General features: G+C 41.1%; 1 protein-coding gene across 3 annotated transcripts in view; it reads right to left on the minus strand.

The window, feature by feature from the left end:
* Nucleotides 1-12757: 12757 nt before the first annotated feature.
* The window catches only part of LOC112456284 (zinc finger homeobox protein 3), a 136489-nt gene continuing 132271 nt past the window's right edge, over nucleotides 12758-16975 (minus strand). Inside the window, exon 6 of one of the 3 annotated variants that reach the window (XM_025018713.1) lies at nucleotides 12758-16054. In XM_025018713.1, the coding sequence (XP_024874481.1) occupies nucleotides 15333-16054 (722 nt within the window). In that variant the 3' untranslated portion in view covers nucleotides 12758-15332. The remainder of the gene's footprint in view (nucleotides 16055-16975) is intronic. The other 2 variants (XM_025018714.1, XM_025018716.1) reach the window with 2 other exon arrangements.

Raw genomic sequence — 16975 nt, forward strand, 5'->3', positions numbered from 1 at the left:
CTCGTCTTCTTCCTCCCTGGTCTATCTCTTCGTCTTCTGGCTTCCGTACACATTTTTCCTTTGCTCCGGTGTAGCTTTCGCAAATTCTCGCTCCTCTTCTATCTGCGCTAGGACACTCGTCGTGCCTCCCTCTCACCTTCTCTCTGCTTTCTCGTGCTTCTCATCTTTTCAGACCTTTACGAACTCCGGAGAAGGACGAGAAGAGGGAGGGAGCGAGTCGCTCTCGCAGTTTGAGGCCAGAGGAATTGTCAATTTCTATCTCCTTCCTCTTCTTTCTTCTTGCATAGTGAGATAAGGAGATCCTTCACGAATGATTTTCGCGGAAATAGCGCCGGCGAGTCTTTGAATCCAACCCTTTTGGATCGGCGATCGGCCGCGAGACTCTGCGGCAAAATGCATGTCACGTGAAATCACCCCGGAGATTGCTCGACCGTTGTAGCGATGGACGACAAAACGCGTTATATTGCAAATTACCGGCCGTCATTATATATAGCGATCAATCGAACAAAAAAACTTAAATAGATAAAATCGGGTAGATCTATATATTATGTAATTATACGCATTGCGGTCCATTTCGTGGACCATATTTTATTATAGGTATATAAATAAACGAATTGACATTAGATAGAAAGTATATTGTATTTTGCACATTAATATAAGTTTAAATATTACCACAGTGAATACGTTAATATTTATTATACATATCTTTATTTGTATATTTATACCGTTTTACATACATATCTATTAAGAAAAGCATGCAGGAGCTAGAGGTTGATGGGCTCAAGTTTATTTTTTTAACCAGGAAGAGATAGCTCAAGCAAGGAGGAAGTATTTTCTTGTCTTAAATTGTTAGTCGTAATGCATATTAGAGCGAAGCTTTTTACGGAGTCAGGCAAAGAGCGCGGGTCCTCCGGAGAATTCGTCCCTCTTTCTCATTCTCATTTCCCGGCACTTTGAATTTGGCACCGCGGAAATTGCCAGCCACATTTTGTGGGCTAGCTCTGACAAGGTGAATATTTTAGTGGCACCCTGTAGGTTGTTGGCTTCACATACATATGCGCGCACACGTGGACGGGTTGAAGATACGCCTCGGTCAACATCGTCGAAAAATGTATTAAAGGCAAACACATGCATCCTAAGGAGGTTGGGCTATCCACCTCCCTCGGACTCCCCCTCGCTTCACCTTCCTCCCCGCGGCACACGTCTACATATTCAGGCACTCAGGAGAAGATACTTTTGCCAAGCCTCGTCCTTCTATGTTTTATTTCCTCCTATAGATACATCCGTCAGTTATCTACGGTGTACACGCATGTACGTTCGATCGTGAGAATCTATTTCTAAATTACTGGGAAGCCTAATGATGATGTTAATATCCTTAAAATGTAGTAATAGTAAATTGTGGGATGGGAACGGAAAACGTTAGGGAAATACATGAGCGTTATTTTCGTAGACTATTACTGGAAATGGAATTATATGTAATATTGGTAATGCACATACATATATGATTAGACATTACACATATGATTGGATCGCTGAGTAATTGACGCTCTTTATTCCAAAATGGTTTTGTTGCTTGTCCAATATAGATAATTCTTTCGTAAGTACTTCACCATTTGGATACATCCAGTATTAAGAATATTAGCATTAATATTTTAGCCAACACAATCTTTGGATATATATCATATACACATACGTATTTACAGACGTGCGCAATATATTTCTGCGAGACGATTACGAGAAGTGAAAAGAATAGAGCTAGATAAAATGCAGAATTTCTACAGAAACACGATTTGTTTCTTCGCATTACCTTGCTGTATAATGTTCTTTAATGAGCTGCCAATCAGTACCTGTCAAATAGCAAGAAGTAGTAGGCGTATATATGAAATTCCTAACTCTAATTCTTCGGAATAAAAAATACAGAAAGCTATTTTCTTAATTACTTAATTAATTAGAAACATAACTCATTATATAAAACTAAAAATCAGAAATCGTAAGATCGTGATTTTGATAGACAGTTAATATATAATAATCTTTCAACATAAATATATATTGAAATGAAATATGTAAATATATGCATAATTTATTCAGTAATATAGATAAAACTTTTGTGGCCAAATAACCGTAATATTCTGATATTAATATAAACGTTAGAAGAGTAGATACATATTTTTATTTATTTATTTTTTATTTATTTACACAAAATTTGAACTTGTATTACAAAATAATAACATTATACTCATCTAAGGAATCGCTATATTTTATAGCAATTTTATCCCGATTTCGTTTAATTGTTATAATAACTTTACTTTTTTAAAAACGTATCCTTATTAACAAAATATTCTAAACACAATTTCTTTTAAAAGTAATTATAGAACCTAATCGTGAAATAATATAACAATTTTTCGATGGAGTTTTAGTTTCTTTTCAAACGACTGGATTTTTACATTTTGTTTTACGTTGCAAATTTTTAGTTGCGAATTTGTGGTGCACTTTTACGTTTTGTAATGGATGTTTTATCCTATCCGGATAACGTGATCATCACAAATCAGATCCTGTGACTATATGCGAGGTATCGCCCGGGAATCTGTATTAATTACATATAAAACGGGGAACGATCTCGGACACGAAAAAGAAATTCCAACGATTTCTCCGGGTAACAGGAGTTATGTGGCGGAACAAGTTATTATTTACTTATTAGACGCCCGACGAACGCGGCTCTCGCGCTCTGTGGGGGTGTGAAAATGAACTAAGACCGGCCCGGTAGAAATTAAAAACGTGACTCTACCGAGCGGGTAGCTCATCGCGCAGCTAACGAGAAGATACGACCTCCTGGTAAGCGTGTATATAGGTATAGCCATCTCATGTGCTGCAGCGCGTGAAGATGTACGTTTCTCATATACCGGGTGGCGTGATTTCAATCGGCGATATAAACGTACGCTTACAAATTTAACGTAACCTAAGTATCGCGTGATATTGATATTTATTCTATAATTTATTTGTATATCGTTTTGTCTCTTTAAACATACGCATATTTTGCTTTTCCATGAATTATTTTGTAATATTTATATCGGAACTTAATATACGATAATAAATTTTATATGAACAAACCTACTTTGATTTCATACATCTTTATACAAAATAAAAACAGATATACTTACATTGGAAACAAATGAAATTGAGGACCTTTATTAAAAGCATACTGCGCAAGGTAGCTTTAATTTTTGTTAAAAGATTCGCCTCGATTGCATCACACAATTTTTTAGGTACACCGTATTCTCGATTTAAAAGAGTTATTATAAATAACCTTTGCAATTGGAGAACGAATTCAAGGCGAATAAGCTTCTCGTAAATAATTTGGTAGATATGGTGTCGTCGTCATTCGTAAAGAATTAAAAAGAAGTTTGCTGGATGAAAAAGATAAATCGAATATATATATATATAAAGTTGTGTATCGTAGTAGTTCCAGGTAACGCGTCGTAATATCGCGGTGTGACGTAAGCTTTAGACACATAACGTGCTTTATCCGGACCAGCAGCGTTAACAAGTTTAGAGCTATCTATCGATTTATGACAATGCCGACGTAATATAGCAAATGAAATAGAACGAGGACAAGATAAAAAATTGCAATAAAAAATATAATACTCCTCGGGCGTGAAAATGGCTACAATATTGGTGTCTATATAATGCAAATTTATATTTTATGTAAGTAAATAGAATATACATGTTCTATTGCAAATAGCAATGTTTTATCCATTTTCACGCCCAAGAAGTATTTGTTATATATTTTATTGCCTTTTTCATCTTGTCTTTATTCTATTTCATTTATTATATTACATCGGCATTGTAAATCAAAAAATAGATATAAATATATTCTATTTATTTATTACATATATGTATAATAATTATTTACTAATTATTAATTACTTATACATGCATATAAATTCTCCTGGTTTTTATACTACTAAAGTTTTTATTATTTAATATCATTCCTGTTAAATGTGTGTTCTTTAAAAATATTCAGAAACAATATCAGATTATCTTATATTAATACAGCAATGATTTTAGTTTAATATTGTTTTTTATGATAAAAATCGTATTGTATTTTTGACTTGTGTCGTATACAGAGACATATATGTCTCTTTCCAGAGAAAGAACTATACATAGAACTATAGGGATAGAAACTATATCGAGTTCGATACAAATTGTTTCGTAGATACATACTGGTGCACGGGTAACCAGATACTCCGGTACGTAATGGCGAGGGTGTATTCGCGATGCGATTGAGTAGAAATGGGTAGGATGCGAGGAAACTGTATATGGTGAATTTATTTCTGCATTTCGTTCTGTCAAGGCTATTCCTTACCACGGCTTCTCTGTAATTCTAGTATCTAGAGTATAATGGCGGTCGAAACGTAACGCAAATTGTTATTACAAAATTCAGTCCTTGTTTGTAAATTTCGAATCACAGTTTAATTTGGAAAATTCAAACCTCGTTGTCACATCTTTCTCTCTATAGTGCTACAAATAGAAAATAGCATTTGCAACAATCGGATTTTGCATCGGATACTTTTTCAAAACTTCTTTTTCGATTCTTAAAATATGGATGTATGATGGATAATAACTCATACCCGTTCAACGACTCAATTATTGACCGGCAGTTTCTCGCCATCGTCGTTTACTAGCCTCCTCCGTTTCCTCAACCAGCTGCGTGTTAAGTGAGATATCGCGGTGGATGTCTTTTTACGCTCGCGCAAATTATGCAGGGTACCGCGGGCTGTATCTCTCAGAATGCATAATGCGACAATAGCGCGATAACGCGCGCGCGGAATGAGTCGTCTAGCGTCTTATGCAAATCTTCGAAAGGAGCACTTTGTAATAGGCAATAACGTTAACACCTGCTACCTCGTAGAGCGTATCCCGTATAATGGAGAAATGTTTTTATACGCGGCGTGTCGTTAAATCTATATAGAGACACTCGTCACTCCCGGCATGCCGCCATTACGACGGATCGGTTGAGTTAAGCGCGATGCAACGAGGTTTGACGAAATGGAAAAGAGCACTGCGTCAAAATGACATTAATACCTTGAGGTTTCGAAATTAGCATAATGCTCGTTCTGAGTCGTTTCTGGCTGCTTGTACGACTCGCAGCTTTTCATGAATAAATTATTGCTAATTACATACTTGATACAGCATCGTTCAGCATTTATTTCATTCATTATAGACATAATCATATCTCTTATATAAAATATATCAATTATTTGCATATTTATTTGTATATGTACAAAAAAAGAACAATTTTGCTGAAGTTAAATCTAAAAATTTAACTAGATACATAGAGCTGAAAATAATTATTTTGGGCCTATCTGAATAATTATATTGGACTCTCAAGCTGGTTGCTGGAATAGATCAAAACTTCTTGCAGCATTTTTATTATACTTGAGCGTCCTCCATAATTATTTTGATGATTCAACATAATTATTTTCATCAGATCTAAATTTTGTCTAATTTGTACTTGAGCAAAACCATTCTTTCCGTATATTTTTTTACATTTTATGAATAGTTTTATGGATAGCTGGATGAAAAGTAATTGAAAGTAATGGAGAAAGATGGATGTGTTGTTCAATATTTTACATATTTCTTAGTTAGCAATGTGCGCATCTTTTTTTCCTTTCCATTCAAATATCGCGTCCATTGCGCGGGAGCTTGATGCTACAATTTCGCGAAAAGACAGACATACGAGACCATGGTTAGCATACGAAACGACATTGCGAAGGATGGCGTTTCGCTGCTCAAAGGTGGAGAAGAACTTGACAGCGTCTACGAGCTTAGACGAGTGTGGGTGCAGCATCTCCTCATCCTTCTTTTACCCCAAAAGGTTACGTGGGTGGCGTGGTAGCTGGGTGACGTGTATTTTACGTGCCGCCTTTATTTCGATACGACGGGGCTTCGATCCCCGTCCAAACCTAATTTGCGTTCCATCTCGCGAGCAAACACTCTTCGAGAGCGCGAGACAGGCGGGCGACCCGAGAGCGATTCTCCTCCATTTCCCTCCCCTCCTCCTACTTCCGTCGTAATCCTTCTCTGACACAGGGTATCCGCGACACCGTCGTTACGTCATACGCAGACACATCGTGTACCGCGAACACTGGGCGTGCTCTTTGAACTGGTTCGAATTTCCCACAAGGCGGCACAAGGGCTGTGATCTGGCTATGAGGGAATATCGCTTTCAGCTCCAGAAGTGATCATTCTGACACATCTATTGATTTATACTCGCAATAGGCGATTTTTGATCTTATAACAAAAAAATAAAGAATAAATCGTGTTCGTACAGTATTCTTTAATATAAAAAAATCCATTTTTTTGCAACAAATTAATATATTTTTAAACAATTTCAACGATTCTATGTTAATATTTATATATCCTATATAAAAATATTGTTAACAAAACCAAATCTCTTCTTTCTAAAGCTTGTTGCTATTATACGGTTTATAAATTTATCCGTAAAAAATCTAGAAGTTATATTTATATTTTTATATAATTTAAAGTATAATTTTTTTTATTATAAAAGTTTAATGGTATATTTTTCTGTAAATTTCAACAAAATTTAAGTTTTAAATAAAAATAAAATAGCAATTTTTGAAAAGTTTGTCGCTTGGGTACAAGTGACTGTGACAAGTTTTAATCGTACAAAAGTGTGGTTTATTAAAATTGTTAAAATCTGTACTTACCGTAATAGCTTTCATCGAAGAACGAATCTTCTTGTCTTGCCAAGAAATATACAACGAAAAAGCGAGAACCTCGATTTTCGAAAGAAGCAAACTAAACGACATTAAAAAACGCATTAAAACCAGCATCGTCATCCCTGAGGGACCCAAAGAAACAATGAACACGCAGGAATATCGATTTTCTGATAAACTAGGATTTAATAGAATACGTTGAGATTCGGTACAGATTCAGTACAGTTTGACTTCTTTTCCTTGGGTTTCCATAAACCAAATAAATTTGCAGTTTGGTGAGGACGAGAGGAATGCAACATGTAATGGAAGATGTATTCGAAGATTCGTACTAACGATGATTATTTCGAATGCAATTCCCGATTCCTACTCAATCGCTGTACACGAGAGCATTGGCCGATTAGATAAATAATCGATTTTTAGTTGACTGATGTGAAACATTATTTATATTTTTTTGCGATATATAAAGTTAAAAAAATTAGCGAATTTCTTTGTTTAAACGCTAATTTGAAGGAGCGTCAAGGCCACTGGTATCACGTGAGAGAGAGAGGTCTTTATTCTAAAAATAGCCACCACGTGCAGCGCTCTATCCTGTTTACTTTTTGTGCAGTGTGGTTTTGTTCGTGAGCGTATAAGGTGCACGGTGAACAGTGCATGAATCGTACACAGTGTTATGAATGGTACGAAGGCTTTAAAAGAGTGGTCGGCTATCAATAGGTCGACGATCCACGTTCAAGCCGGCCGTCAACGTCGACAGCCGCCATAAACCTGCTTTAACATTTCATAAGTTTCAGTGAATGATTTTCCGAGCTTAAAACAAGATTTAATGTTCACACGTCGATTTCACATAGAAATCGATCGCTCTAAAAATTCGCGAACCGCACCTTACACGTTCACAAATAAAACCACACTGCATAAAAAGTAAACAAGATAAAGCGCTGCACGCGGTATCTATTTTTAGATTAGAACACAGGTTCTTCCGTCACGTGACATCAATCTTGACGAGCCTTGACGAGCCTTCAAATTGTTGCATAAATAAACAAGTTCGCTAATTTTTTAAACAGATCTCGTATGTGATAATCGACAAAATTATTTACGGCGTGAACACGGTCGGTCACGCGTCGTGTCGAGCGACGCGATTGCAAGCCCGTGATTGAAAATACGGCAGTCAAGTCGTCGCCGGCATTGCCGATAAGCGAGTTTATCACGCGACATTGGTTCTTCAAGCGAGCGTGTTTCGTGTCTCTATGCAAATTGCGGGTGAACTAATACTCGCCGTCCGGAAATGGGGTGCCTCGCAAGCCGGAAATAAAATGAAATCCAGCGTAATAGAATGGCAGTGCCGCTTGACAGCTCGCGCGTCCGCGACAATGTTCGCGGTCAGACGCTGATGAAATTTTCGGCAGCGTTGTCATGTAATTCTGCGAACTTTTTAGAGGTAATTTGACAGCTTATCGTGGCTCGAATGTATCGAGTCTGCGTTTTTATTTCTCTTTTGGTTCCTCTAATGCCTTTAATATCTATCTATTTCCCTTAAGAACACGACATCGGTTTACTTTTGCACGAGGTGCACTATCTTATTATTTGTTGAAAATTTTTAATAAATTATATTTACGGAATATATCCAATTGATAATGTTAATAAACGTGATTAATTTTCTCTTCGCGTCTTTAAGTTCTTGATTAATTATTGCATTGTGATTGATCCATTAGGTTTAATAGTTATCGTAATAATTTTATATTAAAGGAAAGAAAATTAAGAATGGGAATAGAATAAAATATTGCAATTAAATATTGCAAGAGATATTTTAAGCAAAATCTGAATAAAGTTAACTCAATGACTACGTTGACTTTGGATTAGGAACAAAGTGTTATTTTCCTCGCAATCTTCTTTCTTCTTCTTTTATCGCCATCGACGCCATCACGTTATCCTTCGATTTCTGCACGCTTTTCATTGAGACGAAGATAAAGCTTCCAAGAGGACATGCTGTAGCCTGTATATCGATCAAATCCAGTTGGAACCGAAAGCTGAGGAGTTTTAAAATGGTTTTATGGTAACTAATCGATGTCAGTGCTCAGAGACAGGTAGAATAGAGACTAGGTAGGAAACAAGGAAAAAGTTTAGTTCGCTCGTTGCAAAATTGCGCCCGTTGCGAATTGCTTTGTCTATGCAGACGTATATGCATGCGCGTTCGTGAATAGAGACCATGTGTATGGCGATTACATACGCCACTTTGTCTCTGGTTTTAAAGAGAGAGATAGAGGAAGGTTGGAGGGTTCGGGAAATTCGTAGACTATGCTATGTCGTATATATACATATACAACATGTATGTGTATATATATCCAATAATATATATCATCGTGTCCTTCATCATCATCATTATATTTACTGGTATAATTAATTACTCGCTTAGATATGAAACCTAATAGGAACATGATTGCACCGTGCCCGTTTTTTCCGCACGATGTTGGCGCCTCCGATTGCGGCTCTACCGCTTTTTTCATCTTCCCGTTTTTTCTCGTTTTTTTTTCCTTCCGTCTTCGGGGCTCGCACGCGTTTTGCTGTATACGCTCGTGTGTATTGCCATCTCTTCGCGCGTGTACCAGTACAACCGTGTTCGTCCGTTGTGATAATCGTCGTGTGGCACGCGCATACATATCCCTTCTTCGTCGCCGTTACAAAATCCGGACCAATACCGTTTACGCGTATAAATGGATAATAATAAGTCTGTACACAGGACGCGAGAGAATGTGCGTAAGTCTCGGAGCGATGACCAGGCGAGAACGCGAGCTCGCTCTGCTATCTCTCGTCCCCCGCTCGATCATCGATCGCGTGAAATCGTTACCCTCGCGGGTACCGACGCGACGAGCCAAGTTAAACGAAAGTTCAATGAAACGAGTACGCGTGGAACATCCCGATTGGCTAGAACCAAAGGTGCGATATACCGATATACGTATATTTAATGTGTCGAAGGTACGGTGAAACGCAACGGAACGTATCTAGTCGCGGAAAAGTACGCTGCGCATCTCTCCGTTGTGGCGCAATGCGCAGTCCCCTTTTCCTCGCGGTAAAACACACGCGTATATTATTCTCGAGCTAAAAAGCGTAAAAGGTACTTCGTCCTGCCGGTCACTTTTGAATGAATGCGTTTACACGTGTCCGCGCGTCACTTTAACGTCGCCGTTGTTCCCCAAATTCGACACTCTCGCGATCGTCGCCGATCTGTTTGCGTCTCCGCGTTTTACAAAAAGAGCCCGGCGAGAGGCGCAAAGAGAGGCGCTTGTCCCGTCTATCCAGGGCGTCCAAAGAGATGGGATTCCGGATTTTGTTCGTCGATCACGCTCGATTCGTCGATCGCGGGCCGAGCCGACGCGCGGCGCCAACATCGTCGAGGTTGCCCGGGCCGGCGTTTCGGGTGTCCCGCGCCATCGGTGGGTGTGCGGACCCACGCGCGGCTGACGGTGCCCCGTAGTGAGTACATATAGATATACACATGGCAATCTCTCACAAGAATTAGTCGCTATCGTTATCAATTAGTATCCATTATTAATTAATAGTCAATCAAGTACCGCACGAACAAATTCTCGCAAGTCAATCGGCAATAATGTAATAATAATCATACTAATAATGATAATAGTGTAATAACGTAATAATAATGATAATAATAATAATAATTATGACAATAATAATCGCAATAGTAGTAATAATTGCAATAATAGTCACAATAGCAATTAATAGAGTTAATAATAAATAGACACGTTCAACATATTTCCGTAAAAACTCAACGAGATTAGAAAAATGAAAAACTTCGACGATCACCGTAGCCTTTTCCGTCGTCGGACGGTTCCACCGACGCGATATTCCGACTGTTCGCTCGTCGAGCATGGCACGGCCATTGTTACCGAGTGCATGAAAGTATAGCGGGAGTTTGCAAGTTGTTCCAATCGTCACCTCTCTCTCTCTTCGACGCGTCGAGCGAAAAGTTCTCTGTAAAAATGCATCCTCGATGGATCTTTGCGATCGATCGGCGTCACGCGCGATCCCGACCGCATTCGGCGCTCGCGAGAAGAGAGAGGGGGGGGGGGATTGTCAATGGTTAGCGAGGGTGGCCGTGTGTCGACGGAAAATAGCATCGGTGACGTCGGCCGCGCTTAATCCTTCCGCAACGCAGTAATATATATATGTATATAGCATTCGTTTCCTCACATATCGTTCTCGTATCGTTAGCTCATCACTCCATTACATAATTCGCGCACACTTATCACTCACTCATTGTTGATTTTTAGGAACAGCTAGCGAGGTTCGGTTACTCTATCACGCAATCTCCGTACTCGAAACTCAAAACGCCAAAACCGACGCGCCGGTTTTGCGTACACGCGCACGTACGTAGCCGCGTTTTGAGAGTCACGCTCGTATGCGATGTGTAGCTCCGAGTTCATACGCAAAATTCGATTTCAGTGTGTGTGGATGTGTGTTTTTATGTTGTTTGTTTGTATGTGTGTGCGCGCGCTTGTGTATTCCCGTTAATTTGTCTGTGTTGCGTGTATATACGCGTGTTTATAATTTGTATTAACGAATATTACGGTCCTTGCAACGCGTCGCTCTCCTCTGTGTCTCTCGCGAGCAAATTACTAAGAAAAAACTAAGATCGCGATGGATACCGGGCCGAGGCGCATCGTCTTGTGCGTTCAAGTGCATATTTTCGCCCTTCTATGATTTTACTATACGTATGTAGGAAATTTCGCAGCGAAGGGAAATAAATTTCGCTTCTCTCTCACAGTCTTAGCGCCGCGGCTTTGAGGTCCTGGGCGCTTTTTCTTTGGAACATCTTGCCTCGTGCTAGTGGTAGTGATAGAGTTATCGTTTGCAAAGATCCTGAAGACAGTACGGATTCGCGGTCGCCAAACGCGAGCGCGCACACGCGATTCCGCGGCGATCGCCTTAATTAATTCTACAACTTGATCACACCCGTTAATTGTCTTATTTTGCGAGGTATCGGTTCGTACGAAGAGAGATTCCGCTCTGGATTCTTTTTTTTTCCCGGTACGTCCTGTAAAGGTGGATCGTGCCGGTCGGAAAGACGATCGGCTGAAAATTTCGATAATAGCGATTCGATTAGGTGTTCTCGGTAGTAGTATACGAGTGCGGGTATGTGTATAGATGTATATGTATACGCGTGTATGTGCACAAATGTTCTCGTTCGTGTCACTTTTTGGAACATGTACGTGTGTTAAATGTACGCTAGTTCAACGCTGTAACGTTTATATAGATAATAATCAATACATGACCACATATATGTAAATATAATATCGTAATCTATAATCATAATAATAATAATAATTCAAATATAATATTAATAATCGTCGTTACCAACGTTACGTTAGAAAAGCATCTTTTGCAGACAGGAACCTCGAGAGTTGCTTAGTACCTTAGGAATAGTTATTACTTCGCGTTTCGTTTGATCTTAACGACCACGTGTTTTTTTTTTTAACGTCCTCGGATCTCAGACCCCCTCCCCTGCTTTCTCCGAGAGCCCCCTTACCCCCAGAGACGAACGCGCCCATTCGTCAGTGCATTTCTCTGTCCGGCATCCCCCACATCGCTCTCCGTTCCACGCGACACCCTTGTTTTTTCTCCGGTATACCCTTTTTTTTAACCTAATGATTCACGTAAATTCAAGACTGCAGCACGTAAAAACACGCCACGGTATCTTTTTCTTTTGCTTATTTTTTTTCTTTTGCACTTCCGGTGGCACTTCCGGCATTCTGTAGCTTCGCATACGCGCCGCATTGTATGCGCGAACTTTCGTTTCTTCTAGAGTGAGCTTCTAGAGCGAGGAACACGACGTACGTACGCGTGTAGACACGTCATCGTTCCGGATAGCATCCGCGAGGATTCTAGTACGTCACAACATCATATATATATATATATATATATATTTATATATATATTTATATATGTATATATATATATATATATTTGTCTACTTAAATATATATTTTCTTCTTATTCATTCACTTCATTTTTCATATATATATACATACTTCTCTTCTGTATATATACTTATATGCGTGAGAGTGTGTGTTTGTGTGTCTATGTATCGTTTCTATCGACGCGCATGTACCCATCCTCCTCACCCTCTTTCCCCTTATATTCTATAGTTTAATCGTAATTTATCCGTAACTTACAGCTAGTAGTGAATTCTTTGTCGTTCTCGATTTTACACCCTTTTGTTGCTGTTCGAAACGGTGCAATTTTCTTTCTCCTCCCTCTTCCCCAACCTATGATCCGGGACGATGTTTGTATTTCTAAAATATTTTCGTCTAAATGCGCGAGATTTTTGAAATTTTTATCCCTATATAACCGCCGTATCTAAATTTAAAAAATTCACCTTGTTCTATTAAAAAATTCCAGATTACATCACTAGAGTGTTTAGATTTCACCCAGTACAATATTTGGCCGATTATCTGTTCACGAATAAAGATCAAATAAAGAGTCGTAGTGTTCACTTATGCTACGTTGCACGTGCGTATACGATTTGAGTTTGATTTCCAGACGTTTGCAATACAGTTCGGTTCTTGTACGTGTACCGCTCTATTCTTTTATTTGCTCGCGCGAGACTGTGGAAAAGAGGGAGAGCAAAGTCAGAGGACATAGAGGTAAGATTCTATGGTGCCGGGCCACCCTCCTATTATCCCCCATCCCGTGCGTCGATGTGTGTCAATCGGTTGTTCGATTATCGAGCTTTGCTTAGCGATAATCGTTATAGCTACCGACAGCCCTCTAATACCTATCGTTATTACTATCATTATTATTACTAGTTTCATTATTATTATTTTATTACTCTTATTATTATTAATATTATTATTATCATTAACGTTGTTACTAATCATTTGTTTAGCGTAATAAATATAATTTATTAAATATAGGAACCATGTTTCTGGGTCTTGCTTGCTCGTTCGTGCACGCGAATCGTGACGATGACGGGCACACCGGGGGTTTATTATGCCGCCTTATATACCGTCGTTTTCCCTTCCGTCCGCCATCTTATTACGTTTTTCTTTTTTATCAAATTATGGGAAATAACGTAAAAAAAAACGTACGTGCCAAGCCCGTTGTGCACGTGTGTACAGTGCGCGTCTGTCATGTGTGTGTGTGTTGTGTTGTGTGTGCGTTACCTGTTTATATGTATGTAAGTATTTGTGAATGGCAGAGAAAATTGCAGAGAAAGAGTATCGTGTGTGTGTGTGTGTGTGTGTGTGTGTGTATGCTTCTTGAATTATCCTTCTTTGTCGCTTTCCCGAAAAGCGTTCCTCTTTTTATTACCTTTTCCACGATCGCCGTCGAAGTCGCTGAACGATTCGCGACACACATACATACACAACGCATGCACGTACGCACGCATGCACGCACACATACACACCCGCACACGCGCAGGTCCACATACACACAGGTCCGTGGAAAGCCACGTGCACACGCGCGTCAAAATGAGAAAGAGAGTGATAGAGACAGTCAGATATCTATATATATATATATATATGTATATGTGTATATATATATAGATGTATGTATATATATATATATATGAATATGTACGTACGTATTCGTAACGATGGCGGCGTTTTCAGTTTCGCGCGCCGCGCACCATCTACCCTACTACGCCGCGCCTAATAGCGTCCGCTTTTATCTTCCTGCTTCTTTTTCTTTTTTTTCTTAGTAACTCTGCTTTAAATCTTTATTATTACTTTACATAGGAACGTTTAAGTTAGCCCACCTCGACGCGTGTCGTTCCGCGTCGCACGACGCACTTTCCCTCCGGAACTTCCCGTACTCTCCTCTCCTGGAAACGTATCGCGCACATCGTTCCGAGACGTGCACCCAAAAATCGGCTCGATCCGATCGAGCCGCTGACTGATCGACCGATCGACCGATTGTTGGCTACCCAGCAAGGAGGATTTCTCGTTCGTTCGATCGTTCTCCAGTCGATTCCACCAGACTAGCTCGTCTTCGTCGAGTCTCTCTATTCTTTTGCCACCTTTCTTTTTTTAATTTAATAATCTTTTTTTCTTTTTCTTTTTTTTTCGTGCTACGAGAGGAACTTTGGAGAGCGCGCATCTTCACGGCGCGCGCTGCGCGGGATTCGCGTTACAAAAATAATAGGCGAATCGGGGGCGCGGGGCTAGGGGGCAGGGAAGCGGTGGAGGATGGTTGTGTGCTGGCGGTGCATAAACGACGAAATTAAGAGAGAAAACGAATGATCGTCCGCCGTTCGTGCCTGAGTAATGTGCCTCCCTTTCCTGCCCCCTCTCCTACCGCCACGGGGCAAATGCCCCCGACGGGGTGCTCCGTCGAGATGGACACCCGTGCCTGCCCGTTCATCGCCGGTTAGGAACATTGGCTCGTTCACTGCGACGTCCTCGAGTCCGACCTCCTCCAAGCGACGTCCATAGGTTCTCGTCTTTCCCTCCTCCGCCCATCTTCTCTTATATTTTACTCTTGCAGTTTCTTTCTATTGTTATTTGGTGCCATTTTTCGCGCGCAACTTCCCTGCCTTTGAGAGAGATGGTAGATCAGTCCCCGAGCTCGGTTTGGTGGCGTTTAACGTGCGCCTGCGAGGGCGGTGACTTCTTGCATCAGCTTCTGCCGTTTGGCATCGGGTCCATTGTTGTTGTCCTGCCCGGCCCTGTCACTGGCCTGTGACTGACCAGTCGTGCTCTCGGCGGCCGCTCGAGCTGCCAATAGGGTGATCTGATTGACAACGTCCTCCATCTCGTCGGTAAGCGGGTTTGTCTCCTCCCCGGATTGCGCGCCGCCGTCATATTGTTGCTGCTGCTGTTGTTGCTGGTGCTGCTGTTGGCGTTCTTGGACAGCCTCGAGACGCGCCCGGTGCTGTAGCGTCTCTGCATGACGACGCCACTCGCTTACGGTTGTGTAGGTGCGCGTTGATATGCCGGACTCACACAACGAGCAGGCGTAACGCACCTGCACGAGGCGCAGAGCGCCACGACGCTGCTGATTGCCTAGGTAGCAGGATCGCTGATGCGCCAGCAGCGACGACTCCTGCGGATACGCGCGGCCGCAACGGCGACAGACGAGACACAGCTCGGTCTCCACCTCGCGACAGTGCTGGGACAGTCCGTTCTCGTCGGCACCGCACGACGGGGCCGGCAAACGGACCGTCTCCAGGCCCGGATGATTCGGATCCTGCTGCAGGAACGCTTGCATCAGGGCCCGCGGCACCTGCACCTGTGCGCCACCCTCCACGTGCAGCGGCATCATAGCGCTCCCGAGTAGACCGCCGCTCAAGCCCGCAGCCGCTACTGAAAGCAAATCGTAATCGGTTCTCGTTAGAATAGAACGCAATAGGGACTCGTTCCTAATAGATCGTCTGCACGAGCCGTTTGCCTTTGATTGCCGCGTCAGTCCAGTTTCGCGTATGTCGCCAAAATTATTACCGCCCCGCATCTGTCTTATCTCGAAACTGAACTCACACTGCTTTTAAAGTAATCGGCTCGTTTTACGCGCATTCATACAAGTTTGATATCATGGCACTAATCTTGGCTATTCTCAGCCTTCGTAACGCAAGAGCAATTTGCGGAGGGGAAAAAAACGAATGACAGTATCTTAAAACGACGCATCTGAATTGCTTCGCGTATGAATATCTGTGAAAAATATTTGTAATTATACGGTGGTCTTCGTCGGGACTCGGGACCCATTTACGAGATTACCATAAACGCCGGGATTCGCGTTCGACATCAACATAAAGAGAATATAGGATTCTAAAAGTTACCTGAGTTCTGTAAGGGTTAGATAGCGGAGTCTAGATGGCACATTCGTGCGTAATTGATTTGTGCCAACTTAGTTGTCATAATAGCATCCCCGACGTAAACGGGGGAGAATTTATGCGGAACCTGTTTTCGCCCGAGCGAGACAGGTAAATTGGTAGTTATTAGCAGGCCCGCGGGCCGATGCGCATTGACGGGATAATTCCTGCGGCCGTCTCGAGGGCCAGAAGGATAGTCCGATAGTCCGAAGTCTGTGTATCGAGAGGCTCTCCAGATATGCCTCGGCAGGATGATTAATTCTAATTTCAGGATCACGCGCCGCGGGATGTTGCTCTTTCTCTCTCTCCCTCTTAATTTCTTTTTATTGTTTGAAAATGTTGGTCGGGTATGCAGATAGAAAGAAGCGTAAAATACGCCATCGAACTAGTCCAGCCAACGTTTAATCGGATGTGTGAT

Source organism: Temnothorax curvispinosus, unplaced genomic scaffold (genome assembly GCF_003070985.1).
Source record: "Temnothorax curvispinosus isolate PA1 unplaced genomic scaffold, ASM307098v1 QBEX01006737.1, whole genome shotgun sequence".
NCBI classification, from domain to species: domain Eukaryota; kingdom Metazoa; phylum Arthropoda; class Insecta; order Hymenoptera; family Formicidae; genus Temnothorax; species Temnothorax curvispinosus.